At 33.2% G+C, this 27,027-nt stretch overlaps 1 protein-coding gene across 1 annotated transcript; it reads right to left on the reverse strand.

Annotated features, from left to right (window-relative positions):
• Window positions 1–11,601: 11,601 nt before the first annotated feature.
• On the reverse strand, window positions 11,602–16,312 carry LOC129231477 (cuticle protein 14-like). Its single transcript, XM_054865808.1, has 3 exons — window positions 16,239–16,312; window positions 15,032–15,115; window positions 11,602–12,398 (listed from the first exon to the last, which is right to left on the reverse strand). The coding sequence occupies exons 1-3, from the start codon at window positions 16,242–16,244 to the stop codon at window positions 11,946–11,948; spliced, it is 543 nt and encodes a 180-aa protein (XP_054721783.1). The 5' UTR covers window positions 16,245–16,312; the 3' UTR covers window positions 11,602–11,945.
• Between the last annotated feature and the right edge of the window lie 10,715 nt (window positions 16,313–27,027).

Consider the following 27,027-nt stretch of genomic DNA (forward strand, 5'->3'; position numbering starts at 1 on the left):
CAAATTTGGCACACTCAACTTTGTCAAGTCATTTGATGATCAAGAAGTCTCATAGGGGAGTCTTCGCCCCATTTCTATGGTGTGCAGATGCCCACATGCAGGACTTTTCCTTTTACAAATCGAGTTTACCAAATCTGACCCGTAGATACTTTGATGCTCAAGAACTCCCTTGGGGTTTTCGCCCCTGCTGATGGGGAACAATATATAGAGGGTTTTTCCTTGTACACATTTAGTTTGCGTCGGATCTTTGTTAAATTTGGTTCATAGGTCTTTTGATGCTCAATAATTCACATAGAGGGTTTTCCTTCTTACAAAAATCTAGTTTACACTGGACCTTTGACAGATTTTGCACATTTCTTTGATGCTAAAAAATACACATAGGGGAGTTTTCGCCTCCCTATGGAGGTGGAAATTCCCCCAAAGAAGATTTGCCCTTATGCAAAATTCAGTTTATGTTGGATCGTTTAAGAGGTCCTTTGATGTTCAGGAATTCACATAGGGGAGTTTTCTTCCCACCCTCAGGGAGGAAAAAGCCCATAGAGCGTTTTCCTTTTTACTAATCGAGTTTATATTTGCCAAATTTGGCACATAGTTCCTTTGATGCGCAAAAATTTACAAGAGGGGGGGGGGGAGGAGTTTGGCCTTCCTTCATAAAAGGTTTTTCCTCTGACAATTCTAGTTTACGACGGATCTTTTCCAAATTTAGTGCAGAAGTGTTCTGATGCTCGAAAACTCAAGTAGAGGAGTTTTCGCCCCTCTAGTAAAATGCAAAAATATCTTATACAAAAATCCAGGTAATATCAAAGCTTTTTGGAAAATATAAATTTAACGTTTTACAAAATTTGGCACATTGAGAGGGGTCAGGATCCTTCGACTCCTCCCGTAATTACTACCTTGAATTATAATACTCAGTGCACTTTTTCCTACACGTCGGTTTTTTTAACCTTTTGTTTACAATATCTGTTAAATGTGTACAGTTTTTGTAAATTAGGGTTTCATTTTTTCTGTTCTGCAGACTTAAATAATAACACAAAATTTACAAAAATACCGATTAATGTACAGATTTGGATGAAATGAACATTTGTAGAGGCTTTACTGTCCTTGAAATGCAACTCCCTAGAGCAGTTAATAGCTGTGCGTCTTGCAGCCACACCACAATTTCGAGGTTCGACTCTTGGGCTTATTCAAGGTGTATTACAACATAACTTCAGAGGTAATTTCAGATGAATACATGAACAGGGTTTGATGAAAAACCGGGGTAATTTAAAAAACCTTAGCTACCCTGGATTTTTTTTATCAAGTACCCTGGTCATTGTTGAAAATTGCGGACTTTCTTACAAGAAAAAAAAAATTAATCTTGATCACTATTTTAACATTGTTTAAACTACGAGTATACCACTTTGTTACTTTTACTTTTCATAGAGATATGAATTATTTTAAATCCTGAATTTATTTCTACTCAAATTTATTACAAAAAGCGTCAAAATTGAAGAAAGAAAAAGAATTTGAAAACCATTTAGCATTTACATATAATACGTAAAATACACCGGAAGCTAACTTCTGACAAAAATTACTGAAAACATTTAGCATTAAGGTGAAATATTATAAAAATTGATTTTTCTGAAACATGACCACACCATAAATAGAAAACGGATTCACCCGTACAGAAACAAGTATGTCACATTTTGAGAAAAGCTTTCCTTTTAGTCCCAAAAGGCATTTAGTAGTATTTTTTTTCTTCAGTTTGTTCTAAAAAAAAACCTCTGACTAAGTTTTACGTTAAAAAGAGCCGCATGAACCATAACCATGAATCATATCAAGTATTTTATACATCCTTCCACACGAGAAGTTTGAAATAAAAATTTGATCAGTATTTAAAAATATTAAAATTAGTAATTATAAAGTCGCAAAATAATTTTGCACACAATAATTCGGAATATGTGAGAAAATTTTCAGGTATGATTACAGTTTATGGAATCTGGAATAGTCATTACACAGTTGGTTAATTTTATATGATTATTGTAATCTACCTTTACACTTTGCAATCTTGCATTAAGCATCTATTGAAAAAGAGATTCCCTGATGTAGTTAATCAAATCATTTTTTTCGAACAATACAAAAAAAAAGAAGAAAAGAAAAGAAAATCTTTAAAAGAGATTGAAATAAATTAAGTAAATTGCTTAGTTTGGCTTCCCAGCAAAGAAATATTTTTTAATTAATCGTGAAATCTATATGCAGTTTTAATTCCTGAAACTTAAGAAGTTGTTCAGAAAGACAGATGCCAATTTTCGTACTTGGTATTATTTATTTTAGATCTTATATGTAGTTTGTTTCTGAAGTAAATGTTTCAATATGAGGCAAATTTTGAAAAAAAAAAAAAAAAATCGTTTTTATTGAGATAGTTTTTTTTTTCAATTGGCTCGTGTTAACAAACCCACGAGTTTTTTTTTTTCGTGCTGGGCCAGGTTTGACGAATCCTGTATATTAATAAATTAAAATAGTTCAATAAATAAAATACCTATTTTAAGGAGAGTTAGTACCCCCTATACCGTCAATGTTAATTTGCACATGTTCATGTACCTTTCTCTGAAAATCTATTAAAGATACAATTATGAATTTTTTTCTGTACCTTAAGTAAACATTTTTCTCTATACTGAAGTAAAATTTTACAGAAAGGAAGCTTTTTTTAAAAAATTCTAATTATATGTATGGAATTGGTGGCAAAAATTTCAAAGTCTAATACAATTTAGGTTCTGAGAAAAAGGAACATTTAGTTTCAAAAATACCATTTCTCGATATAACAATTTAAAGAAGAAAATCATACCGTATCAAAATATGTTTACATTTTTTTAAAGCTTATTTTAACTTACTTCTCATATGAGCACGATCAAGAAGTTTGTATCATTAAAAAGGTATTGAAATGGAGTATCAAAATACAGTGAAACCCCTCCTAACGGACACCCCTTAAAGGCGGACACCTCTCTTATGCGGACAATTTTTAATTCTCCAGTTCCAATGCAAATAACATTATTAAACCCCTGTTCTGCGGACACCTCTCTACTGCGGACGAAAAAAATTGTCCCGATAGTGTCCGTATTAGAGGGATTTTACTGTATATAGAAATCAAAAAATCGAATTTTTGAAAGTATTTAGGGTACTGACTCCCCTTAAAGTTCTTACAATTTTCAAATGATGCACTGTAATGGCTAAGATGTGTCTACTACATATATGGAGAAATAAATTTTAAAAATAAAATACAGCAACATTAGTAAAACTATCACAAATGTAAAAATGTGCTAGGGAATTTTTTTTGAAGTGCCTGCTTCTTTTTAGTCGGTCTGTGATGAATAATATTTGGATGATAAAAAAAAAATTACATTAGTTGAATCATTTTATGATTCCACTTGAAAAGGGTCTCAAATTTTCTATGAACTTCCCTAGTAAAGCCATTTTACGGCATTAACTTTTTGATTGTATAAAGAATTTTATGGTTAAAACCCTGAATTTCCTCTACTCCCCCTTTTTTTTCTTTCTCTAAAATGCAAGATGTTTCTTAGCCCTCAGAAAAACTCATGTGAATTATATTCTTATATTCTTTAGTTAATTGCAAAAAGAATAACGTAAGTCACACAAAAAATCAATGAAGTAACGCAAACAAGTTAAAAAAAATTTAATCACAAAATACCCTTCACTTTACATGATAAACTCTTACACATATTTTGATTTTAGGAGCAACCAAAAAGGAATTAAAAAGAAAGGCGTTGATCGTTTTGTCCCATTAATGACCTTGGCTGCCTGAAAAGAAAATACAAATAAAAAGACAAAAATTGCAGCTTATAATAAGATTAAGTGCGTGAAAAATTTGAAGTACAGTCAAAAATCACCTGACGTAAACATTCTTATTTTTTGAATGATACAAATTAAACTAAATAAGTAGGAAAAAAATGCAACCCGAAATGTTCAAATCCAATGGTACAATACAACCGTTGATCATACCTTGGGAGCCCAGTGTGTTCATCATTTTTTAGAAGTAGTCATAGAGAAGCAATACATTTTTTTAACATAAGAGACAATCTGACTTGGGATTTTCTTTAATGAAAAAAATTACGTAATGATGTGTGTAAAAAAAACATAAAATATGATTCTAGTTTTAATCACAGAAAAACCATGCTGCTTTTAAAGAAATTTCAAAATCCAACTCGAGTACCCATGTTGGTGACTTATGTGCTATATATCGAGCAAGAAAGACCCTAAATTTGTCCAAATCACTAAAAAAAATCACTAAGAAAGTTCTATGCGTTTTATATGATAGTACTTGTTTTCCCACCATTTCATACTGCAAAAAACATATTATCATTTTTTTAAAAATAAATTGATACTCTTTATTTCGGCATTTATGCATCATTTTTGCGTGTTTATTTGTTGTTTGATATGGAACCTGAATTGGTTAGTATTTTTAGTCTAATTGGATAATAATTTTAAGTGTCATAACTTGATTCTACTTTTACATAGGAAAACCAGTTTGTACACATATAAAACATGGCCTGCTGCTTTCAGGAGAAGAAAAAAAATAAGCTTATTTCATTTGTTAGTGTTCTATTTCGTATTGGGTCACTCACATGTTAAATCAGCTAATCAACTAGGCACTCAACCAGACCATTTCAGACTAACATGAAACTTTCAGAAACTTTGCTCATTTATATCATTAAGATGCATATGGTTTGAAAAAAAAATCTTTCATAATTCATCTTACATAATTAAAAACTGAGCGTATGTACCTATCTATCTATGCATTAATCTATCTATCTCTGTCCGAGTTACTTCTCCCGAACGCCAGTAAACTGAACATTGAACCAGGTATCGATGTATTCGTAATTTTCCCGTATTTATGTTTGGCTATGCAAAATAATCCCCCGATAATAATTAGCGGAGATATCAACTGAAAACTACTAATTATAATACTTAGATTTCGAGATAAAATTCCTATTTTTTGAGGGCTTTCCTCCATTCAAATTATCAGTGCTTCATCAATTTTCCGTAACAATACTTTTATTGAAATTTGTAGCATGCAGAAAATCATTGAGAAAAGAGATCTGTTGCATTTTTTTTCGCAAACATGAACAAATAAAATTCTGAGTTTTGCTTTGAGGGTTTTCCTGTGAACGAGATACTTAAAATATTCCCTTTTTGGTTATTTTCCCGGAATCTGCCGCAAAATGTTACTGATTTTTTTAGTTTTTTGTTCAAGAGTGATTGCTGAACAATGGTCACTTGACATAACTTTCATTTTCGAGGTAGACCGTGCAAAGCCAGGCGACGCAACTAATGAGTAATTTATGTTTGTTAATATGTCTTCCTGCAGTGCTTTGAAATGATATCTCAAAGCTATGGGAGCATCAGGATTGTGTAATGGCTGACAATTACATGCACTTTAACTTGATCAGCAACTTAAATACTCTTCGAAAAAATTTTTTTCACATAACTCAATATTCAGGAAAAAAAATCTATTTTTTTTTCTTTTTTTTTGAGATAATGTCTTTTAGAGATTTTGAAAAAAAAAATACTTTAAGAGTGGAACCATTAAGGGCTAGTACCAGGGACGATGGTGGACTCAAGTACTTTGTACTATAGACAGTGAAATTTATGGAAGTTGCCCCCTTTACATTTGAAATCATTTGAAAAGTACCACTTTAAAAAATTTTTAAAAATACTTTTTTAGTTTAAGATTGCGTCAGCCCAAAATTTTCGGAAATTTGGGATCACAAACACCCCTGATTAGCACTAATTTTTTGAGATAAAAGACACTATCTCAAGTATTTTTGAAATTCCGTGAGAAACATATTTTTAAAAGGTTTTCAATTTACATATCGAATTAAAGAGCACGTAATTGTATTTCAAAAGGATCTATTTTACAAGACTGAAGTTCTCATAGAAATGCAGTTAAATATTTGAAAGCACTGCCGACCAGCAAATGCTTTTTAATGAATTTCAAAATCATAAGTTATGAATGAGTGATTTTTTTTTTCAAAATTATTTACAAATTTAAGAAGGGGAAGAGAAGTTTTTAGAAAGTTTCATGAAAATATGAAAAGGTCAGGTTGAGGATTTTTTTTGCCCCTTGATTCGACATAAATTCGATCCTATTTAAAAATGGCACAAAACATACTCTGCTCATAATTTAATACAATTTAATTCCACTTATAGTATGCCGATTGATACAAGAGCAAAGCTGGTTTTTCGTCAAAAAGACATTAAAAATTAAAAAGAGGGATCTAAAACTCGAAATAAAGACTGAAAAAAAAAAAAAAAAAAATCTGTGTTCAAACAATTCGTTACAGGGAGAATATTTTTCTTAATACAAAAAACATTGGGAGATAATTTTAACTCCTTAAGCCAACACTTCTATTTAATATTATTTTTCTTTCCCCATCCGTTTTCAATTCAATTAGTTGATTTTTGCCAGTCTTTTTTATTTGTTAAATCTGTGCGAGAATATTAAACGCAGAAAACTTTCAAGCACCAGGTGATGGTAATCAACAGCTGGTAGCAGCTCGCCATTTTGTTTTGCTGCGATAGAATAAACAAGCAATACGCATTCTATTTTTATAAACCGAAAACATAACCTAGCATTTATTTCAACTTGCTTCTGAAAAAAAATAAATGAATAAAAACAAAAAAGCATATTCAGACATAATATCTTTAACAACAGGAAATATTGCTTTAGAATAGAACAAATTGAATGCGTTATACAACGAATCTTGTTTTTATAATCTTGACCATCTTCAACGCCATAATTTTTTTAGGTACTATTTTGATTGAGACCTTTTCTGTTAATAAAATTGATTCTTTATCATGAATATTTTAAATTGAAAAAATCTTTAAATAATTTAGACTCATTTTCTGTCTCAACATTCAAGAATACTAATTTTCTGATTTCTGTACAGTATGTATCACATTTTACAGCAGCAACGCATTTTTCATAAAAATTTTGGAGATTTATTTTTGCAATAATAGAATCATTATGTGAGCCGTCTACTTTCTTAAAAGTATAAAAACTTTAAAATAAAGCATTTTAAATACATCAAAAACTGAAATACAGCAAAAACAAAATATATATGTATACTCTATTGCAACTTAAAATTCATAGTCGAAAACAAGAATAACTAAAACAACCACTTTAAGGAAAATAAGTGTAGCAATCGATTCGAATTCAGATCAGAAATGAAAATTGCACAAAGAAACGTTAGCGAAAAATATATCCATGAAATAGCCATTGATATTAAATTATACAAATGGAACAATTAAGTTTTGCAGAATGTTCGGAGCTAAGAAAAAAACCCCAATTAAGTCAAAATTTAAATGAAATTCGATTTATAAACAAAATTAACATGTGAAAGATTTAAAAGTAATTATAGTTAAATTAATCACTTACTTTTGATAAAAGAATAATCCTTTGCTCGGATTGTTTTTCAGCAGTTGCTCCGAAAGTGGTTGAAGTTGGTAAGCAAAGAAAGTTTCTGTGATTATTCCACGGTAAACAGATATAGAGGGCGCTCGGATGCGGTGACAGCTGAACGTCAGATATTACGTTATTTTAACACGGGAATAACACCGTGTCATTAGAACGTTTTTTGAACGTCTAATATGACGTCCCCTCAGAACTAGACTGGCACCGTGATAATATCACTGTTGCTGTACGTCTAATTTTACGTGCAAGTAACACTTAACACCGTCATTCGACCAATAACACGATTTCTGTACCAGATTTGAACGTTCTGGTGCTACTGGGGATGGGAATCAGATTACTTTAGTCGATAGAGGATTTAGTTGATTAATGCCCAACACTGCTTGATACAATGGGTAATAAAATGTGTTAATAATTTTAGGAAAACATTATTTAAAACTATATGTGAAAATTTGTGATAACTTCGACTTGAATTCTCCCATCCCTGGTCTCCAAGGTACTTGACGGCGTAATGGAGTTTTGGTGGGACGATTGATGACTTCTGCAGTTTTAGGACTGCACCGTGGAAAAAGGAATACCAATTACACATGCAGAAATCTAACAGATTTTGAACAATAGAAAAGAACCTGAAACTTAATAGAACATTAGAAATTTTGAAAGCTAACAAAATCGATTCTTTTACACGTTGGTATTTGTTTTAATAACATAATTGTTTAAGGTTTTCTCCATGACGATATCATTTCTCAAAATTTTTGTAAGCTCTCAGTAACAAGATGTTGTTTAACGAAAATTGAATAAAACTGAAATTACACTTGGTAAAGAATTTTTTTTTTTTGCAATGAAACACAATTCAAATTTGAGCTTTATATCCAAAGAGAAGTATATAATCAATACTTGTTCATGTAATCGTATTTCATTGTTATGAGATGTTATTGGCGAGATGATTTTATATTTCCGTACGAATTATGTATAACATTTGATTTACTTAAAGAAACTTGTGCAATTGTGCATACTAAATTATTTTTTCGTTCATTATGTAAAATAAAATCCCCGTGCTAAATATGATTTCGTTTCATATATCTTTATTCATAAAGGAGAATATCACTGTAAATGCTTTGTGCTTTCTTTTCAAATGCATGACAGGAGACTGGGTTTGATTATATGAGGCAAAGAGATGTAATTGGGCTTTTAAAAGTTTTGAATTGAACGCTTTTAAAGTTCAGATCTTAGGTAGGTTCTCATTAATTTTTTTTCCTAAAATCATGCTGTATAGCAGCACCTACGTCGGATAAGGACAGGTTCTCCTACTATTTGTAGTGGTTATCTCATCTTTTTAAAATTTGGCAGTTACATCCTTTTGCTTCTCGCTGCCTCAGTCTATCCTATATTTGCCTACTTTTTGGTAGTTTCAGATGCTTCTGCGACTCTTGTACGTTCAATTTTCGTCTGGCCATTAGGGGATGACCTGTTGCTGACTCCACGTAATTCTCCTTCTATTTATTTTAAATAGGTCCATACAATTTCTTTCTCTCTCTCACTTTTCTCGCGGCGAAATTTTTAGGCATGATTTCATTCCCTTTCTTTTTTACTCCCTATCCCGCTTCTCCTCCGGTCAACCAAAGCTTCTAATTGATGTGATTTACAATGCAATGTTCCTGGCATTGAAGTTGTAGAGTAATTGGAAATAGATTTTCGGTGTTTTAACCTTCCATCCTTTCATTCTTGGATGAGTAGAGAGATAAAATTTTGTACATTGCATCCAAAGCTATAACTCCCTCAAAATAACTGTACATAAAAAAAGAGTTTGTGACTTTTTATTAGCGAATGGAATCTTGTTCCCATTAAGCTCACGCGTATCTATTTGTCAACACTGGTTTGTTGACACCCTTCCCATCAAGTTGATGTAAGTAAGTCTCGACGTAAAATATTGAGAAGCTCTAGAGTAACTTTATTCAATTTGAAGTCCACGGGCAGTATACGACTTCCAAATGCAGCCTAAAAACCTTTAATAAAAAAACAAAAATTTGCGAAAAAATTAAATTACTTGCTAAATTTAAGTAAAATATACAGAAAAGTATAAATATAGTACTTATAATTTGCGTCGAAATTAAATTTATATTGTCTTCCTAAAAGATAGGAAATAAGACAAGCTTAGTTGTTTCATATTACTATCGAGTACAATCTGTATAGGGTAACTGGAAACACCTGACTTGCACAGTTAAAGTAGAAGAGAAGAGACGACATTCGTTATACAGCAACATCTCTCATAAGAAATAAAAGTAGTTGAAACCACTTTGTGTTTGTAGATCTGCTAAAGAGAGAAATATACGATCACTTATCTTCGGTAAAAAGCTTTTTTTAAGCACTTTCTTCAAACAATGAGGAACTAAATTCAAACATAACAAACATTATTTAAAACAAAAACCTATTCCATTGTTCAGAAAAATGCGGATCTCTCTAGTGTCCTTCTTATGTTTCTTACTCATCATTCAATGGTAGTTTGGTCATAAAAATCCCCAAAAGTGGTGCAACTCAGTTTGTTTCCATCTACCCCATTCCAAATCCCTCAACTGATCCCTACTTAAGTTTCAGAATGTTTGAATTCAAGGAATGTTACAAAGCGTGTGTTTAAAAATTAGCCACACATAAGCATCACTGAATTTTCATTGGTAAAAAATTACTGTAGTTACGGCTCGCAATCATTACGCATTTAGAGAGTCAGAAAAATGTATTTTCAATGAATTTTATTCATTTTGTTTTATTAAAATGTTTTGATATCATCAATAAACATCATTATTAGATTACTCTTCCATAGCTTTGCCAATCAACAGTAGTTCCATAACAATTTAAATCCTTCCAAAATTTTGTCAACAACGATAGATTTGATTCATATGAATGGGATAGAAGCAGAAAAGAAGATTTTCCATTTTAAATAAAAATAAATAAATAAATTTCAATCCCCTGTACCTATGGAAACAATAGAAAAGTTTTAATAATACTGTCTGACCACGGATTGTATGGAAAGACAAACATCCCTTTTACAGCCGGAAATAGACAAATCTATTATTTTTTACCGATGTCAGCTTTTGCAGAAGTAGAGTCTCATTCAAATGAGTGGAATACGTGCATCAAATTTTTACTTTTCCCCCTTATTCACATAGATTCGTCTTATCTGGACGTCTAAAAATTCTATGTAATCCGTGGTTGGATAGTATTGTAATACATTAATGCTATTGTACTGCATTGTTTGTCCTACTCCTATTGTATTACTCTTGTCTTAAGTCTTTTTTTTGTTTTTGGTTCCTTTCCTTCTTTTTTAATTTTTATTTTTATTTATTTATTTATTTATTTTTGTATTTTTGAAGATTTTATAATATATAATCTGTAAAATATCTCACAAAACGGAAAAGCAGAGTATTTTCATTTTCTAGATGAATATTTGTTTATTGTTTCGTGATACAAGCACTAAAATCTTTATGTGAAAAGTAAACCATAGCTAGGTTAAAGAAATTCTGGTGTATTTTATAAATATCAAAATATAAAAAGTAAAATTTCAAATGTCACTTAAGAAATAAAACGAATGCTTGATTAAAATTATGTCTAATTTATAGCTTAAGTCGTTTTTAAATGGTTTCGAATCCATTTTTTTTCCCTTGCTTAAAGTTTTATTTCCTGTTCCGAGAGTTTTCATTTGTGCTAGTAGTATCTTATTAAATGATTCAGAACTATTTCAGATTACTAAGCAGCTACAGACTCAGATCACTAAGCAGCATATGAACTTTACGGCATAGCTAGGTCAACGAATTCAATCTAGAAAATTGTTTCAATTTAAAGTTTTTTTTTTGACTAATTTTTATTAGCTTTACATTTTTCTCTTGTGCATTTTTTTTTCAAGTGAAAAATTTATGCTATTGGTGACCGATTTTTTGTTAAACAAGGATTGCTTCGGCGGCATTGTCCTTTTTTTTTGCATTCAAATGATAATGCTGTTTGATTACAGTTATTTACTTAAGTATTAGTTGTCTCTATTTTTGTGTTTCGTTTTATGGATGAAGTAATTCAGACACACTGTGATATTCTGTTTTACCAACAATCATGCTGTTTAGTTCAAAAAAAGGATCTCTCAGAAAGGAGAATTTGTGAAACTAAATATTTTATTTTTCTTATTGGCACATAGAAAATAAGCCCGAAAACCCTTGAGCACACCAGGTTAACACAACCTCAGTAAGGATAGCACCCTGCGAATAGATTTATTGTCCTTTGGCAATGTCCTTAGTTCTGATTGAATGACCATGCTGTGATCCAGACCATTTTGGGAATCCCAACATTTATGAGCTACTGGGATCTACAAGAAATATCATTGCAGCTTCTGGGCGACTACGATCCATCAGGAGGATCACAGTAGCATGTTGGTGACTATGATCCACCAGGACGGTCTGGCAGAAAATCACAAAACAGTCTTCTAGCTGAAACTAACCCTTTAATAGTAGTAACCGTAGTGACCAGGATGTGCGAGACCATGGTGGGCAATGGCGGTGTTGTAAGCGTAGGCTCCCAACGGATGTCCAGCGGCGTAGTGGAGAGGAGCGGCGTGGTGCAAAGACGCGGCGTGGTGCAAGGGTGCAGCATGGTGCAAGGGAGCAGCGTAAGGGAGGACAGGGGCTGCGTATGCGTGGTGTGCTGGGGCTACAACGAGACCGGCCTTGTTGATGGCTGTGTTGGCTGGGTCTTTAGGCTCCACACCGGGCTCGTTGGTCTTAATGTCAGCACGGAATCCGGCAGCATCGGCGACGTAGTTGACAATACGTTGTCGGCCATCAGCATCACTGAGTCCGTAAGATCCGGCAACTACTCCGTGGGATCCAGTCTCTTTTCGGAAGGTGGCTCCTGAACCATGGCCCTCGTTATAACCGAAGGCGTAGTTGCCATGGCCCTGGAAAGAAATTACAATCTTAGATATTGGTAAAAAAATAACATTAGATTTAATGTCAAAAAGAAAAAAAGGAAACAATTTTTCGCTATTTTTTCCACCAAGTTTGATGGAAAATTTATTTACGTTAGTTTAGTAAATAATTCTGTGATTTGAACAGAAGTGGTTCAAAACCCATGAACAGAACATCATTCCCACTTCTTTCTATAATAAACGATTGAAAATCTATAATTGCTGGAATTGCTATTTGAGAAGCGTTGCCAGATTGGGCTGCAAGTTGCGGATAGGAATACTTTTCCAGTACGCTCGCTACGAAAACTTACAAAGTTACTTACCACGCTTATTTTTTGAGCTATATCTAAAACTTGACCAAACCTTTTTATAATCATATTTTTCCAAATTTTGGTTCCTAATGCTTATGTTTTCATGAAAACAGCTTTCAGAAATAAACTAAATGTGGCATACCTCTGCATAAGAATTGATCTCTGGCAACTTTTCTAGGCATTTGGGATACATTCCTCTTTGTCTCAAATCACACGTTTCACACAATCATCCAAATTTAAACTGCCGCACCGTTTTTCCGGTCAATTCCTGCTAACAGATTACAGCCATCTTTAGCGGTTAAATTCAACTACATAGACAATGTTTGCTGAATCTTTACTCTAATAAAACAAAGTCTGTGTCTCTGGACGTCTGGATGTCTGTTACGCGCATAGCGCCTAAACCGATCGACTGATTTTCCTGAAATTTGGCACAGAACTAATCTGTAGCATAGGGGTGAGCACTTCGAAGCGATTTTTTGAAAATTCGATTTTGTTCTTTTTCTATTCCAATTTGAAGAACATTTTTTCGAGCAAATTATCATAATGTGGTCGAGTAAATTATCATAACGTTACGTGGAAATTACCATAACGTGGGCGAGCAAATGAACATAGCAAATTGGCTAGAAATTCATCATCCATTATTTGTGAATATACAGGCGAACCAAATGACTTTTTTAATTTCTACTACGGGCATAGTCGTGCGGGTACCTCTAGGGACATAATAAAGTTCGAAAATTATTTTTGTCAGTACGGCAAACTGCTAAAATCAAACGTTATTTAACTAATGAATAAAATTTCTAAACTTTTGTCGATGTCTACATAAATGCAGCGGAATCAAAACGGGTCTAGTATTAAGCACTATGCCTAATTCTTTCGTTATTCAAAATGCTTGGCATTACTTCCATAATCCGTGTGTTTTATATATCAATTACCCCTGCGTTCTAATAGCAGTAGTGACTTTTAAAATATTGTATTGACTTCTAGGTTCCTTCGTAATCTGCTTTTACTTTTTTGACTTATAAAAAGAATTAAGCTGCAAAAGAGTTCGATTATACAGTCTAAAAAACGTCTCTGCTGAAAACTGCTTCACATGCATGTCACATGTCTTGCTTAAAGTTTGAGTCATCAGCTCTGAAGCAAAAAATATAAATATATTTCGAAAATATGTTATTGACCTGATTTTATTTCTCATAACAAAAAAAAAAGTATGAACGTGTACATCTGCTACTTACGCAGCTTCAGTTTAATTTTTAACGAAAGCATCTTACATGAATTAAATTAATTTCATTCTTATTATGCATCATTTTATAATATCTTGCACTAAATTACAATGTCACGCATTAGTCGAAAATGATCGAAATGGACTCGGCACACCTCAAAACGTTCGAATCCGTCAAAATTCGAAATTCGAAAATTGCACGAAACCAACATTTCCTTTTATATATTAGATATAGAAGAAAGTAAAAATATTATTCACAGTTCATTACTATTTCAAATATTACATGGTCACATAAAGTTGTAAGATATGCTGCATTTGTTACAGAGAACTCTGTTTAAAAACAATGAATTCAGAAACATTTTATGTTAACTGATTGGTTTCTTAATATTTTTATAATAGGAACACTTAAATCTCTTTCTAATAATCCTTCTAGCGATATAAAATATACTAAGTAAAGGAAGAAAAAAAAATGAAAAGAAGTATCATTGGATGGCTAATGCCATTTATTTATTTGTAAAATATTACATGGTCACTTAAGGTTGTAAGATATGCTGCATTTGTTACAGTGAACTCTGTTTAAAAACAGTGAATTCAGAAACATTTCATGTTAACTGTTTGGTTTCTTAATCTTTTTGTAATAGGAACACTTAAATCTCTTTCTAATAATCCTTCTAGCAATATAAAATATACTAAGTAAAAGAAGAAAAAAAAAAAGAAAGAAAAGAATTGTCATTGGATGGTTAAGGCCATTTATTTATTTGTATTTTTTTAAACTTCCTACTTCAGCACAATCTTTTTGATATTTATGTAAGGAAAAATGATAATTTTCAGTATTTCTTGGCCCTCGATGGGAACATGCATCTTTTCTCGATATCTTAAAAATAAACAACATCGAAATGGGACTGCATGTGTACTAAAAGATATTTAAACATTATATTTTTATACTGTTTGTTAAATTGTTCGTGCATATTTTTTTCCTCTCCACTGTTCTCTTCCGAACCCGTTTTTAATTATTCAATTCCTTGTAACAAAAGCTAAAACGCGTTTCATGTTAATGGGTAAGTGACATACTATTTATACAGAGTGGTACTTACGTCTTGGCTGCGATACTGTTCACTAGCTCCGCCCAGTAAGATGGCGGCCTGGGAAGCGGCAAAAAGAGCGAAGAGGATTAAGACCTGCAAAGAAAAGAGTAAAAAGTCAGAAACTGGAACAAGATGTCATATAAACGAATAAACATGCGATATCTACATACGCAATTGAAGGATTGAGAAAAATTATTGATTATAAAATAAGTTTTGGATGAATCTAGACTCTAGTAATGCACATTTTATTTTCACCTGGCCTTAGATACATTTTTGATTGTGGTTTTTAAGCAGTTATTTCATTTTTGAAAGGAACTGCGATACAAATTGAGTAAAATAATTTAATATTTAAAACAAAGTTTGAAAACTTTCCCCGGTTTATTCAAATGAAAACAATGCGCAGAATGCAGTAATTGATTGCTCGAAAGGAAAAGTTAGTTTTAGAAATTAGAAGACCTTCCGAAGAATAATTGAAAAAATAAGCAATCAATAGAAAATTTACATTGGAAGTCTCGGTTGAAAGTTACGACGGAAATATTAATTTTTAAATAATTCATTTTCGAAATAACGGAGTAAATGTGTTTCTTCAGCTAAATCATGAATTGTCTCAAGATGATAGACGTTATTAGCTTGTATATTATTTGTTTGCAACTATCGGCTAGTTCTTCTTGAACTGAACAAATCCTCTTGCAATTAGCTAAAGAAAAATGTTTAAGGGTATGTTAAGCTGTTCATCAAAGGAAACTTACGCATGAATTGGTGATATCATATATATATATAGGTAAAATCATTTACGAAATAACGGATCAGTTTATTCTTCAGCAAAATCATGAACTGCATGTTAAAATGGTAGAAACTATAAACTAACCATTTAAGTGCTAAATGCTTGCTACTAGTTTTTTTGTCCGATAGTTTACATTTAACTGGATGAATGGAGCAGATTTCCTTACAATTAGTTAATAAATCATGAGTTAGGCTTCATAAGCTATTAACGAATGGTATTTCTTTTATGTCTGCTGGTTTATCTTTGACTCAACGAATGAAGCACATCTTTGTGGTTAACGGATAAATTATGAGTAGAGACAACAGAAATTAACTGCAAGACTGATCGATGCTTGTGCTTTTTTTGTAGGCTTTCTTAAGAACAAAAAGCAAGTATGTTTTTTTTTTGAGAAATATACAATAATGAAGAAATTGAATATGAGGGGATATTTACCTGCATGTCGATGTTCGCTTGAGCTGTGGAAACTCAGTGTGCCTTCCGTGAGCAAGCGGCATCTATTTATACTAAAATCAGATACAAGGTGTAACTGTTTTGTTAACGGGCTTGCACTACTTTACCAAAGCGTGTGCCGTCAAATAAGAAGCAAAAAAGAAACAAATGAAATTAAAAAATCTTGAAAAATCCGCGCCCATCTCTTGTGTTTCCGATGCAAATGGTGTCCAAGTATGCGCATTGTTTAAAGGTCATGGTGGGTACTCGCACGGGCGTGGTTCCTGCTTAGCCTTGATCCAGATTGGGATTCTTCAAGCAATTTTCTCACTTCCTACTGGCAACAGAGGGAAATCCGTTCATTAGGGAATCGTTTCTTTTTTTGTTTGATTCGAACGCGGGGGCCATTTTTTATTGTTTGATTGGGAGATTTGGAATGAAGATTTAGATTCGAATTGCGATGGGAGACACGTTGATGCCTCAAGGACGGTCTTCGGTATTAATGCGCTCCAAGTTTCAGATATTAGTGACCCAAAAAAGTCACTCATCTATTTTTTTAATTTTGAAATTCGGAACTTTAATGATGGACAGATGAACTGCTCGGCTTAATTAGAATATAATCTCGAGTGATGATATTATGTTAGCTCGAACTTTTTTTTTCTTTTGTTTGAAATCTGTTGATTTTTGCAGTAGAAATCTGTAGTAAAAAGCGTAATTTTGCTTTCTTTTTCAATTCATAATTGAATATTTTGCAAGATGCTTATTTTAATAAAATGTTTTTGCTTAATTTTTTTCCTTTTTCTTAAATCGTAAGTGTCCTGAGATATACTAGTTCAGCTGTTCTTTTTAGCAATAATTGAGTTTATTTTTTTTATATATATACTTAATATATTTATTTATCACGCTTTTTCAAGATACCAACAAGGGTGAATTATTCCTTTTTGCATCATTTCATAAATGATGACTTAAGTATCAAGATAATCATGTATTTCAAATTATAAATGTCGAAAGTCAAAGCATAAGATAGTATATCTTTGCAGCTTATTCATACAATTAAAATTTTCGACGTAATATGAAATATAAAATATTGTAGATAAAAGATTAAGATCTAGATAAAACATTATTTTATTTCCTTACACAAAGCAAGAGTAATTCAGTGTAACTTGTAGCCATACCGGTTACTTTTGCGTTGCATCACAGCTTTTAATATATATGGCATAGGTCGGCAAAGGTTATGAATCTGATCTTTAATTTACCAAAAAAGAAAGAAAATAAATAAATAAATAAAATTAAATAAAAAAATAATGAATAAAATAAAAAAAATAAAATACTGCTCACAGCATCCAGCCTCTGGCATTAATTTGAACTTTGACATTTTGAATTCTAATTATGATTTTCACAACCACGGATTGAGATAGGAACCTACTCGTTGGGTTTCGTGTTTCCATAAATGGAACCTATTGCAATCATAATTGCGAAAAACATAGGGGAAACCATGGTAAAGTTGATACCCCGGGCAAAGCGAATATTGACTATAACTCCCAAATTGTTCGTTGGCCGGCAACCGCGTTGTCATAGCAAAAGTCATCTGTTGCCGCTCCGGGTGCGGCAAACACGTCTGGGCGAGTTCGCGTCGTGCGGCGCCAATGAACGGAAAGAGTATGTTTATGAGAAAATAATATTGATTTGTAGAGGTAAATGTTTTGTTTATAACTTTAATACTATTTGTGACAGTTTCTTTGTTATGAGTAGGATTTTATGCATGATGATGTAGCTTTTAACTATCTGTAGACGACGAGTTTAGACGTTCTGATTTTTTAGTAATTTGGGATAACCTCAAAAATGTACCTGAAGGGCAAAGCGGATTGGGCAAAGTGGATACCATATTCACTTTGCCCGGTCATGACAAGTCACTTCATCCGAACCTGGAAGGCCTTCAATTTTGTGATCTCAAGATAATGCTACCATTGAAGACAGTCTTTATACTCCCATGGGGTCTGAAACCTTTCCTGGGGGGGGATTCCCCTGAGGTCAAAGGCAATGATGTTCCCGCCGCTTCATCCAAACCAGGATATTCTAAGAACTACTGTAGTCTTTCAGTTTTACAAGCTATTCCTCAGCCTGCTAAACCAATAACAATAAGCTACAAAGATATACACCTCGAACATGAATTCCAGTAAAGGAAGATCAGAAACAAAAATTTGAAAAAGCAAGAAAGACTGTCATGAAGTCACTAGACGATGTTTCGACTAAAGCTTCTCAGAAGACTATTAAAATGATTACTACCAAAAAATCTGTAAATCAAATATCTCTGCCACAATACATAAAACTGCAAAATAGAAACATATAAAGATAGAAGGAAAGAAATTTGAAGATGTGTTAAGTGCATTTTCTGTGGTGAAATGTACATTGAAAAAGATGATCCATTAACGAAAAACTGTACACAATGTCGTATTTGTACTCAGTGGTGTCAGGAAGAGTGTTCAGCATTCGAAAATGATGATGAATTTTGTTTGTGATAACTGCAGTGACTAGTAATGTAGCAGAAAAATGTTTTTATTTTAAATATGCTCCAATAATTTTGGATGTTGAATTTTCTTAGTTTAACTTTTTTTGTCTGCAATTATTAGTAGTGTAGCAAAAATGTTTTTTAATGTGTTCATGAATTTTCAATGTTAATTTTATTTTTAAGTTCGATTTCTTTATTTGTAATAACTACAATAATTAGCGTAGTAGCAAAAAAAAAATGTTTTTTAATATGTTCCTTTAAAGTTCAAAGTTTATTTCATTTTTAAGTTCAATTTCATTGTTTGTAACAACTACAATAATTAGCATTGTAGCAAAAAAATGTTTTTGAATTTGTTCCTTTAACATTCAATAGTTATTTCATTTTTAATGTTTAGTTTTATGACAAATAAAGTTGTTACTCGCTTTGCCCTAGTACTGAATCCACTTAACCCAGGGTGTCGGGCAAAGTGGACATTCATGTCATTGTTGAAAGCTGGTATTATATCTAAAAGTATAATTAATATTAAGGACAACCGTTATTGCTTTACGTAAGTTCATTAAATGAAGAGTGATTATAAATATTTGTTTCAATTTCCCCAGTTATAACTAAACGACAATAAGCAAGGAAAGCTTAAGGTATTCAAGTTGCCCGGGTTTCCCCTAATTGATTTCAAGGAGTCAAAATTCAAATGAATGCCAGTGGCTGGATGCTAGATGCTGTATGCTGGATGTTGTCTTTGTATAAAGAGGAATGTGTAAAGTCGAGAGGGTAGGGTATAAATATAGTCGATTCCGTCGATTCTGGGGGACATGGACACCATCACCCATTAGGAGAACTCACTAGTTGAGGCCGGTTGATAGTGTGTCGCCGGAGACCCAGGACTCAAAAGTTAAGCGTAATTCAGACAGCGTCTGCACATCACGTCACCGACGATCTTTTTTCCCTAAAACCAGTCTTCGATCGGCGCTGCCATGACAGCAAGCCGTATTCTATAGAACCCGTCAACGTGACGAGAAGCTAGACATTTGACGTCCGTACAGTTGTGAGTCGCATTTCATTGGTCTCCACAAAATTCTCCCTATTGTCTGAGTATTTTACGGGCGTCCGCGATATATGAATGCTTCTCCTCTTTCGGAAAACGCACGTCTGTCAGCTTAAGGGGCAGTTCAACCTATGACAGTCCGTCCCGTCCATCCTGTTTGTTTCACCCGAAACAGATTTTCTTTGCTGGTTGCCATGACAGCAAGCCATCTTGGATGAGACGGTTTTGATCAGAGATATCTTGATATCTGCCGGCCGTCAAAAGCAGGACAGCATTTCATTGGTTTCTGCCAAGCAGCGCGCTCTTCTCTCTGGCGGGTGAATTCAGCCACGTGATTGATGTACGGCGATCGCATATGAATGCCTTGTGAATGCTACTCTGTTTTCGTCTGCCGTCCGTCACGTCAAAAAACAGGATGGACAGGACGGACGACCGTAGTGTGAATTGCCCTTAACGTGGTTAACGTGACGTGCGAACGATATCTGAATTACTCTTTACCCGGAACTCCGGAACAGCAACTTCAACCAAGTGATCACAATTAGTAATTCGTGATTGCTAATGGAGTTGTTTCCTTCAGTCAAAAGTAGTACTTTTAGTCACCGAAATTGATAGAATAAGCAAAAAAAAAAAAAAAAAAATAGCATGAACACAGAAAATTCTTTCATTTTCCCAACAGTTATTTTTTAATTAGTTTTATAAAATGTTCGATTTTTCAAACAAGGCGTGGTCTAGATGACGTCACAAATGATGCTTTTTGGCGCATCTTTGTACCGCGTTTCTACGTTATGATAATCAAGAGGCGAAATAAAATTGCTCTCTACGCTTGCTATTAACCATATCGTTGCCAATACACGTGAGTAAAGAAGCGAATTAAATATTTTGCTCTGAGAATGGCAACACAGAATGGCATTTCATCATTTGTGATGTCATCGGCAAGAAATGTAAACAATGAAAGATCACCGATTTAAGTAATTTTCTGAAAATATTAAACTTAAACAAATTATTTAAAAAATGGTTAGATCCTATGTTTTTAAGCATGTCAGAAAAAAAATACTTTTGAAACATTGGAAACGACCCCATTGTCCTAGTAGGTATGTTACATGTGCAAAGTTTCGGGAAAAACAAAAAATATCTTCCGATTCTATATTGCAGGTGAATTTTGTGCTATACGCGTCACAGAGATCTAGACAGAGAGACTTTCAGCTTTATTATTAGTAGAGAAATAAGAATTTTTTTTTTTTTCGCATAACTGTTTTCCAAAACCCAATTTCTGAATATTTGGCTCTGAATTTGTGTCATTGTGATTAATCGAGGTTTTGGATTGATAACATTGAGCAAAACAACGAGCCACACGGATAAGCCTAGACTGGCCCAGAGTCCATGTGGTCCACGGGACTTAGGTTGAACAGCACTGCTTCAGATTATCGTACGGCAAAAGTTTTTTTTTTTAAATTGAAACCATTATTTCACCTAGCTGATGTATAACAAAAGCATGATTATTCAGAAATTGAATTTAAAGTTTTTTTTACACAGAACTATAAGTAGTAGTACCTCAAGACAAAAATCCAGAATATTAAAGTTTTTGGTTCTCCTTAAAAGTATAGCAATGAAGTTTGTTTTAAGCCAAGGGTTCTCAAACATTTCCGATTTACGGCACACTTTAAGGAGTTAGAATTTTCTCGTGGCCCTCTAGTCAAACTCTAGTCACCTGGTCAAAGTCCTGCTTTTTACTAATCTTTACTAACAATAAAGCTGAAAGTCTCCCTCTCCGGATCTCTGTTTGTCAGGATGTGACGCGCATAGCGCCTAAACCGTTCGGCCGACTTTAATGAAATTTGGCACAAAGTTGGTTGTATTATGGGGGTGTGCACCTCGAAGCGATTTTTCGAAAATTTGATGCGGTTCTTTTTCTATTCCAATTTTAAGAACATTTTCCGGAGCAAAATTATCATAAGATGGACGAGTAAATTACGAAATTATCATAACATGGACACAAGTCAATTGGCGAGAAAATTCACCATACATTATTTGTATATATACAGGAGAACCAAAAGACCTTTTAATTTTCTATTACGGGCAAAGCCGTGCGGGTACCACTAGTTTTAAAATAAAGCAAAACACAAAAAAAATTTCTTAAGTTTTCCGCTTTCAAGTGTACAGACACATTGAATCACACAAAAACTGCCATAATATTTTGGAGATTTTTATTTTATTTCATTTATTTATTTTAATGGAAGATATGTTTTCGCAGACTAACGAAATAATTAGTTCAGTAACATCTTTGAAAAATTAGAGTTTTGAAAAGTATAAGCGCAGTGTTCACTCAGACTCCAATCTTCTCAGATCGTATTAAAAACAAATTAATAATTTGCTGGCAAGATGATGCCAAATGAAGAAACAAATAACAATGAGACAAAATCGTGCAATTGAAATTCATTTGGCGAAAAAAAAAAAAAAAAAAAAAAAAATATATATATATATATATATATATATATATATATATATATATATATATATATATATATATATATATATATATATATATATATATATATATATATATATATATATATATATATATATATATATATATATAATAAGTTATATTCCTGGTCAAAACTGATGGTTTTACGACCGGTCGGAAGCAGAAGTGGCGGATCTGACCTTCAATGTTCAAAAAGAATTGTTCTAACTCGCGCTTTTCCCATCACATGTCGGGCTACGCCTTATTTTTTGTTCGGTTAAACCCTTAGTTTGAGGCATAAAATCTCAAGGTTTTAGACGAGATAAAAATCTACTAAATTGATTTCATAGTGGTAGAAGTTTTCATTATCTATACTAATATTATAAAGAGAGAGGGCGGATTTTTCTCTGTTTATATGTTCGAGGTAATTTCTGGAACCACTGCACCAATTTGAAAAATTCCTTCACTATATGAAAGGTGCTTTCTTACTGAGTGACATACTATTTTTTAAAACTAATAAGTTCTGTTCGCTACCAGTTTATGTTTTGTACTGTTTTGTTCTAATATTAGGGTTTTTAATCCCGCGCCGAATTCAGTTCCGCGGGATTTCGGGATTGTAAGTAGCCAATCTCGCTGTATCCCGAGATCCCACGGGATTGACTTTATTCTTCTAAAAATTAAATTTTTATGTCAAATAGAAAAAGTTGAGCTTTTTAGGGAGGGCTGCTTTTATTACTTGAATTAATAGTTTTCTTGAATTGCGCTCAACAAATGTAAAGCACTACAAAGTCAGATCCTAATTAGCAATTATCGTTTGGTTAGCAAAAGTGTGCCGCTCGTATGAGATGATAAAGAATTTTTGCTCTAAAAATAATGCGCTTGATAAAAACACGTGCTGTGGCTCCACTGTAATTAGTTTTACTAAAATAAAATACTTGTGGACATTTAGTTAAAGATCCGCATTAACTTCATTACCTTCTGAAATAGATTTTTCTTTTCTTACGCTGGGTTTTTTGCTCAAGAACAGCAAATTTCGGACAAACCAATGTCTATTGGATATGTGTTTTGCTGTATCCAATTTAACTTGCATTGATTGCTCCCCAACTTGGGTCATTGTATCAGTGAACTTGATTCATTACAACAAGGGGTGAATACTGCTTGATTTCACCATTTCACCAAGTCATGGTCACAGTAAAAGTGTTGGAATAACTTTGCTAATTTTACCTCTCACTTTAAAGAGGAATTTAAAAGCATGAGCAGCTTAATTACTGCACTGTCATGTGAGTCATCCTGTGCTTCATTCAAGTATTTGTCGCTCCTTTTAAACTCGTGCCGAATATATAAATAATGTGTCAGATTTTTCATTGCTTTCTTCTTTGAAGTGCACTTTTTGTAACTTAAAGGTTTTGAGTGCATTACTAGAGCTTACAGAAGTGCTCCAACATTGCATTCAGGCTACTCCAGTGGGTTTTGGCATACGTAATACACTTCCTCTATTTTTTCTAAAGCGTAATTTACTGAATTTTAAATTTTAGTGATGGTTTTCGAAAATGCTTATTAAGTTTTTCTCATTTTCTCAATTGCTGAACGTATGAAAACTGAAACCTCGAATGAGAATACCAATTCTATCTCAGAAAAATATACTCGATTCTTATTGTGTTCTTAAATGATGAATCCGTCGTTGGTCATGTAAGACACACAGTTTTATTGCTCTTCTTGCGGATACACAAAGAAGAAGATTCAAACTTCAGACGATGCTTGAGAAAATAGCCGTTTTATGAGCGATAAAAGCTAGAAAACGCTTGAATGGAAAAGAAAATGTGGGATTGGGAATCCCGCGGGATTGAGAGCAAAATCCCGCGGGATCAATCCCGCTAAATATCCTACGGGATCCCGCGGGATTCGGAATCGGGATTTCGGGATTGGAAACCCTTTCTTATAAACGAAAAACAAACCTCGATTACTCTGCATCTGCCATGACAAAATGGATAAAGGTTCTGCTTCGAACTGAATGCCGAGGGATGAGCACATGTTAAAGATATAAAAATTACGATGCCAGCTTGAGAACCGCCAACATTTTTTCATGTATGGTAGGCTGCAGAAGATAGGGTATGTAGCGTTCTGTTAGGACATTGAAAACCATCTGGAGTTGCATGGTGCGCTTCAAAATTTAATTAAATGAAATATAAATGCGATGCGCTTCGGGAAAATTTGTTTTTGAATTCAAGTAGTGTAGATAGACGATAATAATCCGTGTTTCTGAAAATTATAATTTTGTATGCATTCAGCTAAGTACATTTAGTTTAGAAAATTCTTAACTGAAAGAGCAGTTGCACACAGTTACCGTACTTTCAAAGTTAAGAGTTGAAACTACAACGAACAAAAAACAATGGATAGGAAAGTACAGGAAAAATGAATAAAAGTTATTTACGGAACTATTCTTTGTAATGACCGTATTTAAGCATTTAAAAAAAATATAATGAACTAATATAGCTCACAAATATCCTATCAGAAGGAAATTGCAAAAAAAAAAAAAAAAAAAAAAAATCTTATGAAAAACGCAAGTTTTTCGAAGAAAAGGAGTGCAACACGTTAAAAGGCATCCCGGGATTGAGAAAGACTCACCTCTGCCTAGAATAAGCAATATTCACTCTATTAGCTAATCTAAATTCGATGGCATAAGAATTCATTTCGAATATTTTCGTGGTCCTACATATTTAAAAAATTGATTAACAGTTAAAGATCCTGCCAACCTATCAAATAGCATATAAAGAACTCGGTCTTATAGACGGCGACATACCTTGGAACCTAGCCTTAGTTTATACATGTAACTTTCTGACTCCGCTCTTAAACTCAGATAACTGTTTACAGCTATTTTTCTAACTTTTATGTTAACTTTTAAAATCTATTGCTTTATGGAAATCATTTAAAAAAGATCTCTTTGATGATATATTGGCAGGAGAGCCTCAGTAAAAATATTATGATTGTCATTCAATGATAATATAAAAACTAAAGGCAAAATTTGTGAATGAATCGGACACTCAAGAGGGGACTTTTGTTTCCAAAACCGGAGAGAATCAGTGAAAAAATTCTATTAAAATGTGACTGGTACATAAAAACCAAGAACGTAAATTGATGTTGATCGGCGTACCCGGTAATGGGAAAAAAGAAATAAATTCAACACAGTAAAAATCAACCAACAGGCTTTTTCGATGTTTTTTTACGGAACTGCAGGGACTTTACTTGAGGGTATAAAAACTGGCTATTCCACATTTAAACTACTTTGAATATCTCCTCCAGAAAGACTCCGTATGTTTGACAAGAAAAAACTTGCAATTGGGAGAATTTCTTCAATAAGGTACCCCTCTGGACTTCCTTTCATGCTTCTTAAATTAAATACAGTATCCCAATAATTTTATTGCGCTACTTTAATTTGACTAATGGAATTCAACTCCAATGACATTCACTGCGGAAGAATATGATTTTACGTATTGTTCTTACAGCATCAGCAGCATATCAGTGGGCTCATAATCCTTGCACCCCCATGGTCCCTGTATATTTCCTTTTCCAATTTAAGTGATTACAATATCCAATGAAAATTTCTTATGCCATCACCATCATCAAACGTACAACTATACGATACGTAGTGCAACGTTACATACGGGATGATTGTATTGTTCAGTGGAAATTGTATGTTGGTCTACCTCGATCTGGAAATGAGGTAAGTCAATTTGTTCCAAACTTCATGAAAGCGAAAAAGAAAAAGAAAAAAAAAATTACTTACTCTAAATTTTCAAAATTGAAAGCACCTTTAAAATATTTATTTAAGATGAACAGTTTTTTTCAACCCGAACTTGGTCGGGACGGGCTTCTAGTGGATGATAAAGGAAACCAAAGACAGCAGAAGATATAAAAATTAAAAAAAAAAAAAAAAAAAAAAATGAGTTTCAAAATGATTCTACAAATACGGAAAAGTTTAGAGTGTGTAAATTTCAACGAAAGAAAAAAATAATTTCTTTTAAAAATCAGGAAAAAAATCAGGAAGATACTTTAGAGCTGCGTTGTGGCACGCCAAGAGTCCGCCTCTCAGAGTTTACTCAATAAAATTTGCATAATTATTATCAAGCAAATTATTTCCTCCTCAATCGCCATCCTCTTTTATTTGTTTTCCTCTATTTTCTTGTGAACCTAAATATGCAGCAAGAAAAGTGGTAAGTTTCTAACAATGCAACCTTAAGTTTTTTAGTTAGAATAAGATCCCTTCGAAAAAAAATCATTCACTTTCTATCTTTGTAACAGCAAAATAGACATTAAACAGTGATCGAAAAACACGCTTCATTGATGTTTGAATTGAAGCTCGACTTTGAAACCCCATTTCACGATTTTAAAAACCTCATGTGCTTTTCGTGCGTTTGGAACACTATTCACTGTTGCATGGCTATCTGCGATCCTTAGCACAGGGCAGGCAGATCGCAGGTAGCCATGACTGTAGATGTGTACTCATTGCCAGTGAAGTTACCTTTTGAGCATTGTAAATTGTGTTGTGCTTGTATTACACAGTTAAAAGAGAAGTTCCATCAAATTGCTTTGAAAGAGTTCTGTAAAACATATTTGGGCGGCGATAACGAGTATAACATACGAGTATAATATACACAATACTTTAAACTGTTAAGTAAATATCTGTAATTCTCAGTTATGTTTCATTTTCTTAGAAAAATCTCCTCTCAGAAGGATCCACTCCGCTGAGAAGAGGCAGTCGAAGCCGTAGCAAGCTTGA

Source organism: Uloborus diversus, chromosome 1 (genome assembly GCF_026930045.1).
Source record: "Uloborus diversus isolate 005 chromosome 1, Udiv.v.3.1, whole genome shotgun sequence".
In the NCBI taxonomy this organism is placed as follows: domain Eukaryota; kingdom Metazoa; phylum Arthropoda; class Arachnida; order Araneae; family Uloboridae; genus Uloborus; species Uloborus diversus.

Bases quoted from the DNA above. Each gene is read 5' to 3' on its own strand.
- LOC129231477 (XM_054865808.1), bottom strand. The intron at 12,399-15,031 runs GTAAGTACCACT...ATTTCTTTCCAG, and splicing joins AACAGTATCGCAGCCAAGAC to GGCCATGGCAACTACGCCTT.